At 51.9% G+C, this 19,172-nt stretch overlaps 1 protein-coding gene across 2 annotated transcripts; it reads left to right on the top strand.

Moving 5' to 3' along the window:
• Window positions 1-1,287: 1,287 nt before the first annotated feature.
• Window positions 1,288-18,086, top strand: RHBG (Rh family B glycoprotein). Of its 2 annotated transcripts, XM_005541451.5 has the most exons (10): window positions 1,288-1,513; window positions 10,621-10,807; window positions 11,311-11,461; window positions 11,579-11,726; window positions 13,893-14,059; window positions 14,352-14,489; window positions 14,614-14,747; window positions 15,291-15,412; window positions 17,393-17,466; window positions 17,643-18,086. In XM_005541451.5, the coding sequence occupies exons 1-10, from the start codon at window positions 1,327-1,329 to the stop codon at window positions 17,709-17,711; spliced, it is 1,377 nt and encodes a 458-aa protein (XP_005541508.2). In that variant the 5' UTR covers window positions 1,288-1,326; the 3' UTR covers window positions 17,712-18,086. The 2 variants fall into 2 exon arrangements, with proteins under 2 accessions (XP_005541508.2, XP_015311195.2); XM_015455709.4 differs by having other exon boundaries at window positions 11,311-11,726.
• The last annotated feature ends 1,086 nt before the right edge of the window (window positions 18,087-19,172 follow it).

Below are 19,172 nucleotides of genomic sequence, written 5' to 3'. Positions count from 1 at the left end.
CCCCTGCCCGGCCTGCTTCCCTGTGGTGTGGTACAGATTGGGGGTAGGAAAGGGAAGAGTCCCTTACCTTACACCACTTAGAGCAGTGTAAGGGACTCCACTGCAGAGGCCCAGACTCCCCAGCCTGATTAATCATGAGTGCCTGAAGAGCATTGTTTATCTCTGTTCTCCACCTCTGCTTTTTCAGTAGGGAAAAGATTGAGTAACCCCTAAACTCTCTCTTGTATTAACCCTAGAGGGGCCAAACCAAGGGTTTTTTTTTTTTTTTTTTTTTTTTTGGACAGAGTCTTGCTCTGTTGCCCACTCTGGAGTGCAGTAGCACAATCTCGTCTCACTGCAACCTCCACCTTCTGGGTTCAAGAGATCCTCCTGCCTCAGCCTCCTGAGTAGCTGGGACTACAGGAGCACTGCCACCATGCCGAACTAATTTTATCTTATTTTATTTTATTTTATTTTATTTTATTTATTTTATTTTTAGTAGAGACAGGGTTTCACTATGTTGACCTAGCTGGTCTCCAATTCCTGACCTCAAGTGATCCACCCAACCCGGCCTCCCAAAGTGCTGGGATTACAGGCCTGAGCCACCGCGCCGGGCCCAGACCAGGATTTTTTTTTTTTTTTTTTTTTTTTTTTGAGACGGGGTGTCGCTCTGTCACCCAGCCTGGAGTGCAGTGGCCGGATCTCAGCTCAGCTCACTGCAAGCTCCGCCTCCCGGGTTCACGCCATTCTCCTGCCTCAGCCTCCCGAGTAGCTGGGACTACAGGCGCCCGCCACCTCGCCCGGCTAGTTTTTTGTATTTTTTAGTAGAGACGGGGTTTCACCGGGTTAGCCAGGATGGTCTCGATCTCCTGACCTTGTGATCCACCCGTCTCGGCCTCCAAAGTGCTGGGATTACAGGCTTGAGCCACCGCGCCCGGCCCAGACCAGGATTTTTAAGGGCCACTTATTCCTTGGGAGACACTCTAAAGTAACATCATGTATGAGGGTGCGGGTTCTCCCACCCCCAGGTCCCACAGCTGTGCCTATCAGGGCAGAACACATGGTGCCTTTCCAGGGTCACGTCCAAGGACCTGGCACCGTAACAGTGCTAGGGTCAGCGCCAGGACTGTGCGACTCCCTTCCCCAAGTCTTGGCCCCACCTCGGGCCGAGGGTCCAGGACCCCCGGACGCCCTGCTCCTGGTCCCCGGGGCCCTGGGCCTGCGGCAGGTGAGGGCGGGGCCTCTGTGGGCAGGGCCTCTGTGGGCGGAGCTCCGCGAAACCTGCCCTGCCGCCGGGGATTGTCTGCCAGAGCCTGCGAGCGCCAGCCTAGATCGCAGCCCAGACCTATGGCCGGGTCTCCCAGCCGCGCCGCGGGCCGGCGACTGCAGCTTCCCCTGCTCTGCCTCTTCCTCCAGGGCGCCACTGCCGTTCTCTTTGCTGTCTTTGTCCGCTACAACCACAAAACCGACGCTGCCCTCTGGCACCGGGGCAACCACAGTAACGCGGACAATGAATTTTACTTTCGCTACCCAAGTGAGTGTGGGGTGAGGGTGCGCGGGAAGCAAAGAACCCAAGCTTTGCAAAGATCCTCCGGCGTTTTGGGAGGGAGCATTTGGGTGCCCCCATGTAGCTGGGCAGCCATCTCGCTCTGAGGTGGAGAGGCTCTGGGTTTAAAATCTCACCCTTTCACTAGTGCCTGCTATGATCCAGGGTACCGTGCTGGTACATATACATTATCTCACTTAGTCTATGAGATAGACAAAGGTGGGGAAACTGAGGCTTGGTTAAGTGGCTGATTCAGGGTCACATAGTCACAAGTGGGGGAGTTGGGATTGGAAGCCAGATCTAGAGCCCCAGCTTTAACCATCCCCTTGTCCCACTCTCAATTGGCCTAGTTGGGCTTTGCTGGGCCCAACTAGGCCCAGCAAATTGGCCTAGTTGAGACTGCCTTTCCTAGGGGCTCCACCCTGAGCATGGGAAAGAGAATCCTGCTGGGCAAGGAAGGTAAGAGTGGGGTTGCGAGAGGTCATAATGGCAGGTGTTAGGTATGAATCGCCCACACATGTAGGCAGCCAAGACCAGTTGGGATCAGGCATTTCTTCCCCAGTCCCTCAAAGCTGGTCCTTTCAGAGACAAAGAGAAAATGAGGCAACTGGCCAGTCGTGGTGGCTCACACCTGTAATCCCAGCATTTTGGGAGGCTGAGGCAGGTAGATCATCTGAGGTCAGGAGTTTAAGGCCAGTCTGGCCAACATGGTGAAATCCCCATCTCTACTAAAAACACAAAAATTTAGCCGGGTGTGGTGGTGGGCACCTGTAGTCCCAGCTACTTGGGAGGCTGAGGCAGGAGAATCTCTTGAATTCGGGAGACGGAGGTTGCAGTGAGTCAGGATCATGCCACTGCACTTCAGCCTGGGTGACAGAGCCAGACTCCATCTCGAAAACAAAACAAAAGAAACAAAAAATTAGCCGGGCGTGGTGGTGGGCACCTGCAATCGTGGCTACTTGGGAGGCTGAGGCAGGAGAATCACTTGAACCAGGGAAGTGCAGGTTGCGAGGTTGCAGTGAGCCGAGATTGCACCACTGCACTCCAGCCTGGGCGACAACAGAATGAAACTCTGTCTCAAAAAAAAAAAAAAAAAAAAAGAAAGAAAGAAAGAAAGAAAGACAAAAAGAAAGAAAATGAGGCACCCTCTACCTGCTAATCACAGAGCAGCAGCCCCCAGACTTGGCAGGAAGCATGGTAGGGTCATTAGCCCATTTCACAGAGGGGGAAACTGAGTCTCAGAGGGGTTGTGAGTTGTTCACTATCACCCATCAGGTGAGTGGCAGAGCTGGAACTAGAACTCAGGCATCCTAAGCTTTTTGCCCAAGTCACCTGCCTGCTGACAAGTTTCGATAGAGAGAGAGTTAACCTCCCACCCCCACCCTTAGCCCCATGGGAATAGAGCCTCTCCTTCAAAGGTTGGGGACCCTGTCTTGCAATTTAGACCCTAGGCATCTGGGACCAAGAGCACCAGATCTCCCAGAATTTATCACAAGTGCTTGGGCAGGTCATCTCCAAGCCTCAGTTTTTCCCATCTGAGCAAGGGGAAAAAGGATGCCTCAGTTTAAAGGAGATACATTCAAACAAGGCCTAGAGCGTGAGAGTCTCCTATTAAAAATTTCCAGCTGTCATTACCCTACTTCCTTTCTCTCTCTCTCTTTTTTTTTTTTTTTTTTTGAGACAGAGTCTTACTCTGTTGCCCAGGCTGGAGTGCAATGGCACGATCCCGGTTCACTGCAACCTTCACCTCCCAGGTTCAAGCAAATCACCCTCCTCAGCCTCCTGAGAAGCTGGGATTACAGGCGCCCATCAAAACGCCTAGCTAAGTTTTGTATTTTTAGTAGAGACAAGGTTTCGCCATGTTGGCCAGGCTGGTCATGAACTCCTGACCTCAGGTGATCCACCCGCCTTGGCCTCCCAAGTGCTGGGAGTACAGGCGTGAGCCACCGCACCTGGCCCTATTACCCTACTTTCTGTATGCAGAGCTGATGGCAGGCTATCCCCACCTCACCCTGTTCTAGACCCAACAAAATGAAGCTCAAAACACTGCGGATATAGAGGGTGAGGTGGAAACTTGGACTTGGGCATGAAACACCAGACCCCCCACCCACCCTAGGCAGAAGGGGCTACAGCTCCTCCCTCCCCATATTTCATCCACAGTCCTGGCTAGAAAAGAAGGATAAAGAGTTGGGAGGGAGCAGTCCAGAGTCTGACAGAAGTAAGCTGTTGTGTAAGGGTCTGACCTGGCTGCTTGCCGTGAACCCCTGACTTGCTTCTCCTCGAAGCCCTCCTTATTACAAAGCCTTCCCTGGAGTCCAGCCTCTTGCCCCTGTGCTGCAATGGTAGGCTCTCCTCAGACAGTATTTCATCTCTGAATTGCAATAAGGGAGATATAACAGGTGGGATTCCTACTTCTTTTTTTGCCCTAGGTTTCCATTCCTGTGGACTTGGATACTGTTGTGGGGGAAGGTTGGAAAGGAGGGAGGTGCAAGGTCCCTAGAGCCTGGGGCTTTGATGAGCCGGGTCCTCATCTGTCCCTGTGCCCAAGGGAAGGGGTCAGGGCCAGAGGGAGGTGTAGTCACTGCCCTTTGATTCGGGAGATGAAAGGGAGTTGTGCGGCTGTTGCTGAGCTCCAGGACCGGCCAATGCCAAGACATGGCTAGTCTGAGGGTCCGTCTGTTTTCTCTGCTGGAAGGACCCTGAGAGCCCATCTGGTTCACCCACTCAGATGTTGAGAGTGAGCCAGAGAGGTCATGTGACCTGGCCAAGTCACACAGCAAGTTACAGAAGAGCCAGGCTAGAACTAGGTCTCTTGATTCCCCATCTGTGTCCTTCCCCCTACACTACAAGCCTCTTCTTCCTGAAAGCAAGTGGTGGAAAAATAACAAAGAAGGGGAAAGAGGCCAGGCGCGGTGGCTCAAGCCTGTAATCCCAGCACTTTGGGAGGCCGAGACGGGCGGATCACGAGGTCAGGAGATCGAAACCATCCTGGCTAACACGGTGAAACCCCGTCTCTACTAAAAAAAATACAAAAAAAAAAAAAAACTAGCCGGGCGAGGTGGCGGGCGCCTGTAGTCCCAGCTACTCGTGAGGCTGAGGCAGGAGAATGGCGTGAACCCAGGAGGCGGAGCTTGCAGTGAGCTGAGATCCGGCCACTGCACTCCAGCCTGGGTGACAGAGCGAGACTCCGTCTCAAAAAAAAAAAAAAAAAAAAAGAAGGGGAAAGAGCCAGGGCTAAAGGGCTACAGAAGCAAACATGAGAAAGCGTTCTGAAAAAACATGGACAGGTTCTTATTTTTATACGTATCACAGACCTTACTTGCAGAGAGAGGGATTTAAGATAGATGGAATCAGGATCTTCCTGGAAGAGATGGGGGATGAAGGATGTGACCAGCACCAGAGTGGCTTGTGATCTCTTCTAGGAGAGAGAACACAGCCCTACTGTCCCCTAGAGGCAGGCGGGATGAATGGTGGGGAAGTTGGGGTAGATGGCCCCCTCAGCTCCCCCTGCTTCTTCTTGCTTATCATATTTAATATCCATACTTTACAGATGAGAAAACAGGCTCAGAGGCTTGCCCAAGGTCATAGGATCAGAAGGAGGCAGGGAGTCCTGGAATTAACTGATTGATTGAAACAGGGTCTCACTCTGTCACCCAGGCTGGAGTGCAGTGGCATGATCACGGTTCACTGTAGCTTCCACCTCCCAGGCTCAAGCAATGCTCCTGCCTCAGCCTCCTAAAGTGCTTGGATTACAGGCATGAGACACCAGGCCTGGCCAGACCTAGAATTTAAATCAAGCTCTGCTAGATGCCAAAGCCCCAGCTTTAACAGCTTTCTTCTCCCATAATCTTGTCTGGTCCAGGATTTATCTAGCTGGATTGCAGAGAGGCAGTAAGAGAAGGAGGGAGAGTAATAGGTGGCTTTGAAGAGCTTTATCTTCTCTCCAGTCAAAGGTGCTTGGGGCTGGGCACTGTGGTTCATGCTGTTATCCCAGCACTTTGGGAAGCCGAGGTGAGAGGACTGCTTGAAGCCAGGAATTTGAGACCAGCCTGGGCAACAAACAAAGTGAGACCTCTTCTCTATAAAAAATAAAATTAGCCCAATGTGGTAACAAGCACCTGTAGTCCTAGCTACTCTGGAGGCTGAGGAGGGAAAATTGCTTGAGCCCAGGAGGTTGAGGCTGCAGCGAGTTGTAATGGCACCACCGCACTCAAGCCTGAACAACAGAGCAAGATTCTGTCTCAAAAAAATTAAAAAGTGCATGGGTTTGGTGGAGGTGGGGCAGGGTGGGCATCAGACTCCGTCCCACCCGCACAGGCATACTCTAAAGGGGATGTTGAGAGGTTGCCTTATCTTTTTCCTCCACCTCCAACTGGAACAGCCCCTCACCTCTCAGAGCCCAAAAAGAATTTCTCATTGTGGAATGTTCCCAGAGAAGGAGATTTCTTGATGTTTAGACTCTAGTTGAAAGGTCAGAGCCTTGAGTTTTGATTCCCAACAAACCTAGGGTGGGAGATGTAAACACTTACACCACACAAGTTCTGGACTGGTTTTGGCATGTAATGGTCAGGAGCCCTTCGACCTAGCACCCTTCCTTATCTTGCTGTCCTTGAGCACTAGAATAGACATGGATTCTCTTTACTTTTTGCACAAGGAGAAAAGCAGCCAGCGGTGAGGCTAAAAGAACTTAGGGTGTGGGCTGAGTTTTAAGTGATGCTTCCCCTCCCTTTTTTTCCCCATCATCTCAAATGTTTATCATTTATTTGCGTTGGGAACATTCAGTACCCTCCTCCTGTTTGAAATGATAGAATATATTATTGTTAACTGTAGTCACTCTACAGTGCTATAAGGTCCTCAACTCCTAGGCTGGTTAGGACCGGGGTTGCACAGCAGGAGGCGAGTGAATATCACTGTCTGAGCTCTGTCTCCTGTTAGATCATGGTGGCATTAGATTCTTATAGGAGTGCGAACCCTATTGCGAACTGTGCATGTGAGGGATCTCGGTTGTGCACTCCTTATGAGAATCTAATGCCTGATGATCTGAGATGGAACAGTATCAATCCGAAACCATCTCCCACCCCCCAACCATTTGTGGAAAAATTACCTTCCAGGAAACTGGTCCCGGATTCCAAAAAGGTTGGGGATCACTGGGTATAGATCACTAGATCTATACCTTATTCCTTCTATCTTAGATATAATTGGCTGTAATTTTGTATCCTTTAACAATCTCTCCCTATTCCCCCTTCCCCCTACTCTTCTGTCTTTATTATCGTTTGTTCTACTTTTTACTTCTATGAGAGCAACTTTTTTTTAACTTCCACATATGAGTGAGAACATGCAGTGTTTAGCTTTCCATTCCTGGCTTATTTCACATATAAAGTCCTCCAGTTCCATCCGTGTTGCCAGGAATGACAGGATTCCTTTTTTTTTTTTTTTTTGAGATGGAGTGCGCTCTTGTTGCCCAGGCTGGAGTGCAATGGCACAATCTCAGCTCACTGCAATCTCTGCCTCCCAAGTTCAAGTGATTCTTCTGCCTCAGCCTCCTGAGTAACTGGGATTACAGGTGCCCGCCACTACACCTGGCTAATTTTGTATTTTTAGTAGAAATGGGGTTTCTCCATGTTGGTCAGGCTGGTCTCGAACTCCCGAACTCAGGTCTGCCTGCCTCGGCCTCCCAAAGTGCTGGAATTACAGGCATGAGCCACCTCGCCTAGCCAGAATTCCATTCTTTTTTATGGCTGAATAGTATCCCACAGTGTATATATACCACATTTTCTTTATCCATTCATCTGTTACTGTTTTAGGATCTGGATGATTTGGGGAGTGGGTAGGTCTGGAGAAGCAGTGCAGGGTTGGTAGCTGCAGACCTCTCTAATTTCTTTTTTTTTGGAGACACAGCTTCGCTCTTGTTGCCCAGGCTGGAGTGCAATGGCACTATCTTGGCTCACTGTAACTTCTATCTCCTGGGTCAAGCGATTCTATTGTCTCAGCCTTCCTAGTAGCTGGGATTGCAGGTGTGAACAACCACACCCGGCTAATTTTTATATTTTTAGTAGAGGTGGGGTTTCGCCATGTTGGCCAGGCTGGTCTTGAACTCTTGACCTCAGGTGATCCACCCACCTCAGCCTCCCAAAGCGCTGGGATTACAGGCGTGAGCCACTGCGCCCGGCCTCAGACCTCTAATTTCAGCACATATCCAGCCCTCTTCCAGGGCCTTGCTAACTCATTTCTTATCTGCCCATGCATATGACACACACACACACACACACAAAGCGTAAAATCATACTTCTCTCAAAGTTATTGATTGCATTCTAAAGTTCAGTAATTGAGCCAGGTGTGGTGGCTCATGCCTGCAATCCCAGCTACTCTTGAGGCTGAGGTGAGAGGATTGCTTGAGGCTAGGAGTTTGAGAGCAGCCTGGGCAGTAACATAGCGAGACTGACATCTCTACAAAAATAAATAAAGTTCAACAATTATTTTCTGACTTGTCGGTGCCTCATCAGATTCCACCAAAAAAAGGGGAGCATACTTTTTTTTCTTTTCTTTTCTTTTTTTTGACGTGGAATCCACTCTGTTGACAGGCTGGAGTGCAATGGCGCTATCTCGGCTCACTGCAACCTCCGCCTCCTGGGTTCAAGTGATTCTCCTGTCTCAGCCTCCCGAGTAGCTGGGACTACAGACACATGCCACCATGCCCAGCTAATTTTTGTATTTTTAGTAGACATGGGGTTTCACCATGTTGGCCAGGATGGTCTTGATCTCTTGACCTTGTGATCTGCCCGCCTAGGCCTCCCAAAGTGCTGGGATTACGGGCGTTAGCCACCGTGCCCGGCTTGTTTTCTTTATGATCAACCTCTTTCTACAAGAGACTTGAAGTCATTTACAACCAAAACATGTGTATAAGAAAAGCAAAGGAGAGAAGCAGAACATAAATAATGAACCACATACGGGGCCTACAGTTGTCCAGTTGTGATTCCAGTGGAACTCTGAGCTCCAGGCAGCCAAGGAAGCCTCACACATGCAGTGCTTTGACTCTTCCATGCCTGTCTTCCTTGCTCTGTGAGAGTATGGACTATGGCTGCCTTGATGACAGTTAATTCCCAGAGCCCGGTCCATGGTGCGCAGCACCTTGGCTGCCTGAAGGTGGGAAAGCAGACCGGTTCCTGGGGAAAGTGACATTTCTTAGCACTAAGTTCTAAGGGAAATTTTTCACAGCCGGGTGCAGTGGCTTATGCCTGTCATCTGAACAATTTGGGAGGCTGAGGCAGGTGGATCACTTGAGATTAGGAGTTTGAGACCAGCCTGGCCAACATGGTTAAGCCCCGCTTCTATGAAAAATACAAAAATTAGCCAGGCAGAGTGGTGCATGCTTGTAATCCCAGCTACTGGAGAGGCTGAGGCACTAGAATCGCTTGAACCCAGGAGGCAGAAGTCGAAGTGAGCTGAGTCACACCACTGCACTCCAGCCTGGGTGACAGAGTGAGACTGTCTAAAAAAAAGAAAGAAAATTTTTTACATGAAGCTATAAAATTGGGGTTTAGGGTGATAATAGCCCATTTCTCAATAACATATTTACAACAAATGCAATAACAGTGCTCATGACATGCTTTCTCTGGTGTTTCTTGATTAAAGTAAAAAATATAGCATGGTATTACTATGTACATAGACCCAAGACAAAAGAAAATAGGACCAGATGGTTGGGCTGAACATCATCAGACTAGGTTGATTCAAACCTTATTTACAAGTTTACAAATAGATGGGAGGGGGCAGTTACAGAACAAGCTAATAACTAAAGCAAAGTATTTGCATTTACCTCATACCTCATTTTCTTTCTTTTTTTAGATGGAGTCTCACTCTGTTGTACAGGCTAGAGTGCAGTGTTGCGATCTTGGCTCACTGCAAGCTCCGCCTCCCGGAGTAGCTGAGACTACAGGCGCCCGCCACCATGCCCGGCTAATTTTTTGTATTTTTAGTAGAGATGGGGTTTCACCGTGTTAGCCAGGATGGTCTCGATCTCCTGACCTCATGATCCGCCCACCTCAGCCTCCCAAAGTGCTAGGATTACAGGCGTGCGCCCCGCAGCCGGCTGACCTCATTTTCAATATTACTGTATGTTATTATTTGTTAGAGATGGGGTCTCACTCTGTAACCCAGGCTGGAGTGCAGTGATGTGATCATAGCTCACTGTAGCCTCAGACTCCTGAGCCCAGGCGATTCTTCTGCTTCAGCCTCCTGAGTAGCTATAGGCGCCTGCCACCAGGCCAAGTTGATTATTATTATTGTTTTATATAAATGGGCCCGCCAAAACGCCTAGCTAAGTTTTGTAGTTTAGTAGAGACGGGGTTTCACCGCGTTAGCCAGGATGGTCTCGATCTCCTGACCTCGTGATCCACCCGCTTCGGCCTCCCAAAGTGCTGGGATTACAGGTGTGAGCCACCGTGCCCGGCCCCAAATTTTTTAAAAAAATAACTGGGCACAGTGGGCCTCACCTGTAGTCCCAGCGTCTTAGGAGGCCAAGGTGGGAGGATTGGCTGAGTACAGGAGTTTGAGGCTGCAATGAGCTATGATCATGCCACTGCACTCTTCCCTGGGTGACAGAACGAGACATCTAGTAATAATAATAACTTAAAAATCCTCAAAAGGGAGAGGTATAGTCTCTGAAGTATGAGGGATGGAGGGTAGATGTGAAGAAGGACTTTCTAGCAGAGAGGAAATGTTGAAAAGAAGTCTGTAGTGGGGATAATTTTGAGCATGGAGAAAGTCAGGGACTGCAGCAGAAAAGAGCACAGGTTGGACTTCCAGCCAGTCTGTTGTAAGAGACCCAGGGATAAGGCAAATGAATAGAGCAGAAGGCTTTACTCCCTTGCTCTGACATGAGGACGGCAGGGATGTTGGGGTCCCACTGCTCCAAGCTGGCCAGCTCTGTGCAGGTGGCTCAGAGCTGGGAGCCCCTGACATGCCTGGGGAGTTTTATAGGCTCGGCTCAAGGCAGCCCTGGCTGGTGAGAGCCAGGGGCACTGGCAGGGTAGCTGACTGAATTATGGGCTACGGCTAGAGCAGCCCCCAAGTGCCCCACCTGTCCCTGTCCACCGCAGGCTTCCAGGATGTGCATGCCATGGTCTTCGTGGGCTTTGGCTTCCTCATGGTCTTCCTGCAGCGCTACGGCTTCAGCAGCGTGGGCTTCACCTTCCTCCTGGCTGCCTTTGCCCTGCAGTGGTCCACACTGGTCCAGGGTTTTCTCCACTCCTTCCACAGTGGACACATCCATGTTGGCGTGGAGAGGTGGGCAGCCACCGCCTACCCAGCTCCCCCAGGTTCACTCGGGGGGCCCCTGCCCATGGGCCCCAGATCTAGCCCTGCCCTTCAAGTCTGCTTCCTGACTCATGATTCTGGGTGTCACTTGGTTTCTCTAGGTGTCCTGCCTGTCCTTATTGCCTGATTTCCTCTCCCATCCTTGACCCTCACACTCAGCCCCACCTCCTCATTCTTTAGGGCCCTTGTTCCCCAAGAGCTGTGAGAAGGGTAGACAGCTCTGGTTCCTCCACCTAGTGTGGCTTTTGTCAGCCGAGTCACAGAACCTCCTTGAGACTCGATTTCCTCATCTACAAACAGGGCCAGGTGATCCCTTCTAACTCCAGGGAGGAGCTTGACCTCCTTGTCTTTTCTCCAGAACTCCACCCCCACCCCACCCACCAAGTCATGCTGCCCTGGCTTCATGCCAGGCAGGAGCCCAGAGGCCAGTCTCCCTCACCCCTCTTGTGCTCCCTCTTCTGCCCCATCCCTAGCATGATCAACGCTGACTTTTGTGCGGGGGCCGTGCTCATCTCCTTTGGTGCCGTCCTGGGCAAGACTGGGCCTGCACAGCTGCTGCTCATGGCCCTGCTGGAAGTGGTGCTGTTTGGCATCAATGAGTTTGTGCTCCTTCATCTCCTGGGGGTGAGAGTCGGGGGAGGGATGGAGTGGGGGGTGGGGGGTGGTCAAGGTCAGCCTCTGAGCCAGGAGCGTGGGGGCGGGGGCAGGGTGCTGCCTCTCCACCTCACCACACCTCCCCAGGTGAGAGATGCCGGAGGCTCCATGACTATCCACACCTTCGGTGCCTACTTTGGGCTGGTCCTTTCGCGGGTTCTGTACAGGCCCCAGCTGGAGAAGAGCAAGCACCGCCAGGGCTCCGTCTACCATTCAGACCTCTTCGCCATGATTGGTGAGGCCTGCGAGGTGCAGTAGCAGGGCAGGGGGCTGGTCTGGAGGCCTCTGATCCCGGCTAGAGGCGACTGTCTCTCGTGGTGCTGACTGCAGTCCTGGGGTTGTGCCTGGGCACTCACTTCCCATTTGGATTCTGCTGTGAGAGCTCTGGGATCTGCACTTATCATTCTCAACAGTTTTATGATAAGTTCTTAGAATTCAGTCCTGGGGAATGCATATGCCCTGGGTCCTTTCTAAATCCACCTCCATCCCTACTTAAAACCTTCCAGGGCTCCCACCAGCCACAGGTTAGAAAGTGGCCTCCTCAGCTGCCATGTCAGCCCCTCCTCCTCCCTCCTCACTGGCTCAGGCTCCAGCCAGACTCAGCTTTTGCCTGCCCTTGCCTCCAGGCCTTTGCGTGTCTGGTTCCCGACAAACAGGCAGTCTCTGCAGGCCCCTGGTGCTGCCTTACCCCTCCTAAGGATATTTCTTCCCGGGAGATTCTTGATGCCTGGAAGCCCCTGCACTCTCAGGCAGGGATAAGGAGAGGAAGGGTCTTGGGTCACCCCAGGGACCCATAGGAGCTAGGAGCCCTGTCACCACCACCTGCTTCTTCTTTTTTTTTTATTTTATTTTTTATTTTTTGAGACGGAGTTTTGCTCTGTTGCCCAGGCTGGAGTGCAGTGGTGCAATCTCAGCTCACCGCAACTTCTGCCTACTGGGTTCAAGCAATTCTCCTGCCTCAGCCTCCTGAGTAGCTGGGATTACAGGCGTGTGTCGCCACACCTGGCTAATTTTTTATATTTTTGGTAGAGACAGGGTTTCACCATGTTGGCCAGGCTGGTCTCGAACTCCTGACCTCAGGTGATCCACCCTCCTCGGCCTCCCAAAGGGCTGGGATTGCAGGCGTGAGCCACCGCGCCCGGCCACCACCACCTGCTTCTAAGAATGTGCCTCCACCTTGGCTTCTGTTCCTCTATTTTCATAACTGCAGACAGAGGCAAATCCGTATTTTTAATTTTTTTCATAGAAGGTATTGAATAGGGACTGAAGTGCCTATTCCTGTATGAAACAGAGAGGCTGGCTTAGGATTGCTCAGCACTGCTGGGTCAGAGTACAGAGAACCCCAGGGCAGCTGAGGCCTCCTTGTCCTTTGAGACCCAGATAAGTTTGCCTTGAATTCCAAAGGCTTCCCCAAGATTTCCAGGTGTTCCCAGGAGACTTGCATTCTCAGTTCTCTGCCTCCCAGCTCCTGGATTTTAGTGTCACCCAGACAGGAATGAGGCCCCTTCTTGGATTCTCCCACAAATGCTCCACCTACAGGATGCAAATATGAGTGTGGGAGATTTTACTCAAGATTGCGGGGCTGCTGGGAGAAGCCACACCCAACAGACTACTCAGGACTGAGGGGCGGTCCCTAAGCCTCCCACCTCGATGGCTTACACCACAGGATCCCCAGCCTTCTCCCTCACCTTGTCCTTTGGGTCCTTCTCTCTCTCCCTCCAGGACGGGCCTGGGAACCTCATGCAGGAAGGCAGGGTAAATGGGCTCCCAGTTCTTTCCCAAAATGCACAGGCCCAGCCCATTCAGTACTCAGCAAACAGAGGCCTCTCCCAAACACTGAAGGGTCCACCCTCTCTAGGAGAGGTTGAGGTTATCATTGTTTTCCTGATATGTGTATCAAGCACCCAGCATAGTCCCCAACATGCAATGGCCTTTGCCTTTTTTCCTTTCCTTTCTTTTTTTTGTTTTCGTTTTTTTTTGAGATGGAGTCTTGCTCTGTCTCCCAGGCTGGAGTGCAGTGCGTCATCTCGGCTCACTGCAACCTCTGCCTCCCAGGCTCAAGCGAGCCTCCTGCCTCAGCCCCCCAAGTAGCTGGAACTACAGGCATGTGCTACCATGCCTGGCTAATTCTTTTGTATTTTTGGTAGAGATGGGGTTTCACTATGTTGTCCAGGCTGGTCTCAAACTCCTGAGCTCAAGTGATCTGCCCGCCTCGGCCTCCCAAAGTGCTGGGACTACAGGCTTGAGCCACTGTGCCCAGCCCAAGGTGGTATTATTATCAATCCCACTGAACAGATGAGGAAACTGAGGCTGCTGAGGGTAGGTGACTTGCCTGCAGTTATACAACTTGTACCTTGCGTGGGAGCCACTTCCTTCTTCTCACTGCCTGTCCACCATCTAGGGACCATCTTCCTGTGGATCTTCTGGCCTAGCTTCAACTCTGCACTCACAGCGCTGGGGGCTGGGCAGCATCGGACGGCCCTCAACACATACTACTCCCTGGCTGCCAGCACCCTCGGCACCTTTGCCTTGTCAGCCCTTGTGGGGGAAGACGGGAGGCTTGACATGGTATGGGGAAGAGGACTTCAGAGAGGCAGAGGGGGTGGCCTGGGTGGGGGAGGAGAGGTCTGAGACCCTCAGGAAAGATTCTCCCGGGGAACAGATAAGGGCACAGGCATAGGGGCTCCATCTGTGCTGGTGGCTGTGGGGTCAGAATGGGAGGAGATATGATAGCAGGAGACTGAGAGGCTAGATGGCAGAGGGACTTCCAGAAGCAGTAGGTGTCACTGTAGTGGGTAGGGTTGGGTTGCTGTGGGTGTGGTGATCTGAAAGGGCCTCCGACACCTTGCCCTTCCCTTAGGTTCACATCCAAAATGCAGCGCTGGCCGGAGGGGTTGTGGTGGGGACCTCGAGTGAGATGATGCTGACACCCTTTGGGGCTCTGGCAGCTGGCTTCTTGGCTGGGACTGTCTCCACGCTGGGGTACAAGTTCTTTACGGTACAGATGCCTCTTGGGGCCTGGGCAGAACATGGAGTCTTTGGTGCCTTTCCTCCCGCCTCTCCAACAGGATGAGGTGGTGGGGAGTGGGCACAGGAGACTCACGATCTGTCCTGCCCTCCAGCCCATCCTTGAATCAAAATTCAAAGTCCAAGACACATGTGGAGTCCACAACCTCCATGGGATGCCGGGGGTCCTGGGGGCCCTCCTGGGGGTCCTTGTGGCTGGGCTTGCTACCCATGAAGCTTATGGAGATGGGTGAGTTTCCTCCCAGCCCGCACTGCAGTCACCATCCCTCTGGAACGACGTCTGCCATTCTCTTTCTTTGTGTGTGACCAAGAAAAAAATTAATTCATTCATTCCTCCATATTCTGGGAGCAAACGAAATTGGAGTTAACAAAACCAATCTAGAAACTGCCCTTCTGGTCCTCAATCAAGTGCAGCAGAAGGTCATGGACAAATGACTTCAAGAGTGTTACTTGTTACTGAAGGGTCAATAAGAGTTAATAACTCTTAGGATCTATTTTTGCACATCAAGGGTGGGCAAGAACAATCCACAAATGGAGTCTTGAAAGGTGCCTAGGTGTCTGCTGGCCTACGAGGGTGGGAAAGTGTTCCAGGCTGTGGGCCTGGCTTAATCAGTGGCCTGGAGGTGAGACTCAGCCTGGCATGCACCCTCGAGACCCTCTTAGCCACTTCGCATCCTCCAGTGCGAGTTTCAGTGCCATGAGTAGCCCTGGCTCCGTGCTGCATCCCTCTCTCCCCCTACCACTGCCTTTCCACCGTCTGGTCTCCCTGCAGCCTGGAGAGTGTGTTTCCACTCATAGCTGAGGGCCAGCGCAGTGCCACGTCACAGGCCATGCTCCAGCTCTTCGGGCTGTTTGTCACACTGATGTTTGCCTCTGTGGGTGGGGGCCTCGGAGGTGAGTAACCTTGGATTTTCCAGAGGAAGGGGCATGGGATCCTAACACCTGACATGAATTCATTCAATCATAGATATTTATGGAGCATCTACTTTGTGCCATAAAGTAGGGATTGGGTTGTGGGTTAAGGGGTAACCAACCTCCTGCAGGCACAGAGGTGCATGCAGTTGCTTGCTCCTTTCTGGTGCCAAGGGCGGCTGGGGAGTTGGCGAGGGGTGAGCGAGGCCCTCTGGTAATTACGGGTCTGTGCTTGCCTGTGCTGCTCCCTCTGCCCACTAGAGGGAAGCCCAACCTCAGGCTGAAGCCTAGGAGAGGCTGGCTGCGCCATGTGGGGCAGGGACAGGGACAGGGAGGGGAGGAGACGGCCTGCCACCTCCAAATCCCAGTGCAAAAACCTTTCACAGAGGCACACTGCCCATGGCCCTGGATCAGGCAGTCCCTCTTCATGTTTGGCCTTAGTCTTTTTGGCCTTCAAAAATAAAACCTGATTCAGCATCCCCTGCCTTCTGCTCTTACCTGGAAATTTGCTTCCTTCCCTCCCTCCTTCCCTCCTTTCCTCCCTCCCTTCCTTCCTTCCTTTTTCTTCTTTCCTTTCTTTTTCTTTTTTTTGATGGAACCTTGCTCTGTCACCCAGGCTGAAGTGCAGTGGTACGATCTCGGCTCATTGCAACCTCTGTCTCCCAGGTTCCAGCGATTCTCCTGCCTCAGCCTCCCTAGTAGCTGGGATTACAGGCATGCACCAACACACCCAGCTAATTTTTTGTATTTTTACTAGAGATGGGGTTTCACCATGTTGACCAGGCTAGTCTTGAACTCCTGACCTCAGGTGATCCGCCCCCGTCAGCCTCCCAACGTGCTGGGATTACAGGCTTGAGCCACGGTGCCCGACCACCTGGAGATTTTCATTCTCTAATATGGTTTAGTTCATTCATTTAATAACTTTTTTATGCAATAAGCTTTTTTTTTTTTTTTTTTTTTTTTTTTGAGGCAGAGTCTTATTCTGTCACACGGGCTGGAGTGCAGTGGCACAATCTCAGCTCACTGCAACCTCTGTCTTCCAGGCTCAAATGATTCTCCTGCCTCAACCTCCCAAGTAGTGGTATGCCACTATGCCCGCATATATCTATCTATCTATCTATCTCTCTATCTCTCTATCTCTCTCTATAGAGAGAGATGGAGTTTCGCTCTTGTAGCCCAGGCTGGAGTGCAATGGCACGATCTCAGCTCACTTCAACCTCCGCCTCCCGGGTTCAAGTGATTCTCCTGCCTCAGCCTCCCAAGTATCTGGGATTACAAGCTCCCCCCACCACACCCGGATAATTTTTGTATTTTTAGTAGAGACGGGGTTTCACCATGTTGGCCAGATTGGTCTCGAACTCCTGACCTCAGGTGATCCACCTGCCTTGGCCTCCCAAAGTGCTGGGATTACAGGCGTGAGCCACCGCACCCTTCCTAATTTTTGTATTTTTAGTAGAGATGGGCTTGCTTTCACCATATTGGCCAGGCTGGTCTTGAACTCCTGACTTTAAGTGATTCGTCTGCCTCAGCCTCCCAAAGTGCTGAGATTACAGGCGTGAGCCACTGTGCCCGGCCACAATAAGCATTTTCTGTGCCCCTTCTGTGTGGGAGGCCACAGAAAGCTCAGCAGCTGTGGTTCATGATAGAATCAGGAGCTGGTCTATTACCAACTGCATACACTTGAGCAAATTATTTAACTTCTCTGAGTCTTGTTTCTTTGTTTGTAATACGGGGTAATATTGGCCTTGCAGGGTTGTTGTGATTACTCAGGAAAGCAAGACTAATTAAGCACTTTGCACAGGGCCTGGCACATAGTAGACACTCAACAAATACTGCTTTTGCCTGCACAGGCATCATATTGGTCTCATGCCTCCTAGACCCCTGTGCCCTATGGCACTGGGTGGCACCCTCCTCCATGGTGGGGGCAGAGAAGCCTCACAGATCCTTCCCTACCACCACCAGGGCTCCTGCTGAAGCTACCCTTTCTGGACTCCCCCCCAGACTCCCAGTGCTACGAGGACCAAGTTCACTGGCAGGTGAGACATCACTGGGCACTTACACCCTCTGAGTCTCCCTTCCCTGCCTTGTCTCCCATGGCCCAAGCTGCCTTCTTCCTTCCTTGCCGCTGCTTCTCCTCTGGGGTACACTCCTGAGCTGTGGCTCCCAGGCTCCTGGAGCTACCCTTTCACCTCTACCCACTCCTGCCTTCCAGGTGCCTGGCGAGCATGAAGATGAAGCCCAGAGACCTCTGAGGGTGGAGGAGGCAGATACTCAGGCCTAACCCACTGCTGGCCCCTGAGAGGACACGCTCCTTTTCAAAGATGCTGACTGGCTGCTACTGGGAAGTTCTTTTTGAGCCCCCATTCCTCTGGCTGCAAGAAGGGAGCCATGAGCCAGGAGGAGGCCCCTTTCCACAGGCAGCATCTCCACAGGGAGAGGGGCAACAGGAGGCTGGGAGATGGTGGGGAGTGGGGCCATAACTGGGTACGGCGGGGGGAACCTCACCAGCTACCTGAACCGACTGCCCTACCAGCCTGCACTTGGGTAGAAGAGGCCAAAGTGAAGCACCCAAGTGATCCACTGGCCCCATGTCACACAGTTACAGTGAAGCCTGAGCCAGGCCTGGTTTGAGGGTGATAAACGCCACCATCTCTAAGGGTTCTGACTCCTTGTCTTTGTGCCCTGGGAACATAAGAAGTTCCTCTTACCTTCTAACCAACAATGGTAGAACCTCCTGGAGGTTCCTGGAGAGGCAGGAGAGGGCTTTAGTGCTGACAGATGCCTGATTCCTGATCTGTGGAAGTCCCTCCCCAGTGCCATGTCCTACCAGGCCAGTGCCCCGCCTAGGCTTGCCTGTCTCCAGGCACAGGGAGTTCATTCTCTCCCAGGAAACAGGATTTTTTTTTTTTTTTTTTTTTTTTTTTTTTGAGACAGAGTCTTGCTCTGCCGCTGGGGCTGGAGTGCAGTGGCCGGATCTCAGCTCACTGCAAGCTCTGCCTCCCGGGTTTACGCCGTTCTCCTGCCTCAGCCTCCTGAGTAGCTGGGACTACAGGCGCCCGCCACCTCGCCCGGCTAGTTTTTTGTATTTTTAGTAGAGACGGGGTTTCACTGTGTTAGCCAGGATGGTCTCGATCTCCTGACCTCGTGATCCGCCCGTCTCGGCCTCCCAAAGTGCTGGGATTACAGGCTTGAGCCACCGCGCCTGGCAGGATTTTTTTTGTTATAGGATGTCTTGGGCTGCGGGAGAGAGTTCTTCCTGTTCCAGAACTGCTGCTACTCTGACCTTCAACTCGGGCAGCCTCTGAGCAGAGAAGGAAGAGGGTGCCCACAGAGCCCAAGGGGCCACCAATAAGCTAGAAGCAGCCAGCACCTAGTTGCCACTTATGTCCCTGTCCCGAGACTGAGGAGTGGGGAATAGCAAGGATATCATTGTGTGGATTAGGGCTGTGGCAGAGAAGGTTGAAGACACCACCCGATCCCCACCCAAGGGCCTCTCTTGTCCTGAAGTCATTTGACCACCAGAGGGCGCTCCAAATCCAGAAGAGGAGCCTTTATGCTCCTCCTTGGTCCTCTATGAAGAATGAAACTCCTTCCTACAGCCTAACCCTCTTCCTGTCTGCTTCAGCTCTGGTCCTCATGCATTCATGCCATAAGCCTTTTTTGAGTTCCTATCCCCCACTACATGTCAGGCAGATGCCAGGGGTTTCAGGTCTCTCATCCAGCAGAAATCCATCCCTCCAAG

The sequence above is a fragment of the Macaca fascicularis genome, chromosome 1 (genome assembly GCF_037993035.2).
Source record: "Macaca fascicularis isolate 582-1 chromosome 1, T2T-MFA8v1.1".
Lineage (NCBI taxonomy): Eukaryota > Metazoa > Chordata > Mammalia > Primates > Cercopithecidae > Macaca > Macaca fascicularis.
The sequence above is the reverse complement of the archived record's forward strand: the minus strand, read 5'-3'. Positions and strand labels throughout refer to the sequence as shown.